This window comes from Eimeria maxima, genomic scaffold (assembly GCF_000499605.1).
Source record: "Eimeria maxima Weybridge genomic scaffold, Emw_scaff120, whole genome shotgun sequence".
NCBI classification, from domain to species: domain Eukaryota; phylum Apicomplexa; class Conoidasida; order Eucoccidiorida; family Eimeriidae; genus Eimeria; species Eimeria maxima.
In genome coordinates this window covers 56,550-57,315 of record NW_013563427.1, presented here as the reverse complement: position 1 = coordinate 57,315, position 766 = coordinate 56,550, and the positions used below count along the sequence as shown (strand labels likewise).

Here is a 766-nt window from a genome sequence, read left to right as displayed (position 1 = left end):
CTTTTTTGTCTCCTTTTTTGTCTCCTTTTTTGTCTCCTTTTTTGTCTCCTTTTTTGTCTCCTTTTTTGTCTCCTTTTTGTCTTTGTCTCCTTCTTAATCTATTTAATTAATATTATAAATTAATTGATTTAATTATATTAATTAAATTAATTAATTTAATTATTATTAATTAAATTAATTAATTAAATATACTAAGAAGGATGCATGCATGCATGCATGCATGCATGCATGCATGCATGATTGTGTGTATAGATTGGCAATGCTAAGAGGAGAGCCACAAGAAGCAGCAGCATATGCAGCAGCAGCAGCGCAGCAGCAGCAGCAAAAAGGATTATTTGCTGCTGCTCGTTCTTTATTATTAGATGCATTAATAACATTAAGAATAAATAAAATAATTTATAATCCTATAGAAGAAGCAGATGCAGCAGCAGCAGCAGCAGCAGCAGAAGCAGCAGCACCAGCAGCAGCAGCAGAAGCAGCAGCAGCAGCAGCAGCAGCAGCTGATGCAGCAGCAGCAGCAGATGCAGCAGCAGCAGCAGATGCAGACACAGCAACAGAACCATCAGAACAATCAGCAGCAACAGAAGCAGCAGGAGCAGCAGCAGGAGCAGCAGCAGGAGCAGCAGCAGAAGCAGCAGCAGCCTGCGCATCTATCTCCATATCTTCCTTAATAAATAATAATATAAATATAAATAATAATATAAATATAAATAAAAAAATAAATAAAAAAATAAATAAAAAAATATATTTATGTATAATACATAAA

The 766-nt window shown here is 35.4% G+C and overlaps 1 protein-coding gene across 1 annotated transcript; it reads left to right on the top strand.

Moving 5' to 3' along the window:
- Window positions 1-419: 419 nt before the first annotated feature.
- EMWEY_00015280 (hypothetical protein) lies at window positions 420-671 on the top strand (the record flags this gene model as incomplete). Its single annotated transcript, XM_013477371.1, has 1 exon — window positions 420-671. One exon carries the CDS (start codon window positions 420-422, stop codon window positions 669-671), a length of 252 nt encoding a protein of 83 aa, XP_013332825.1.
- Window positions 672-766: the final 95 nt, after the last annotated feature.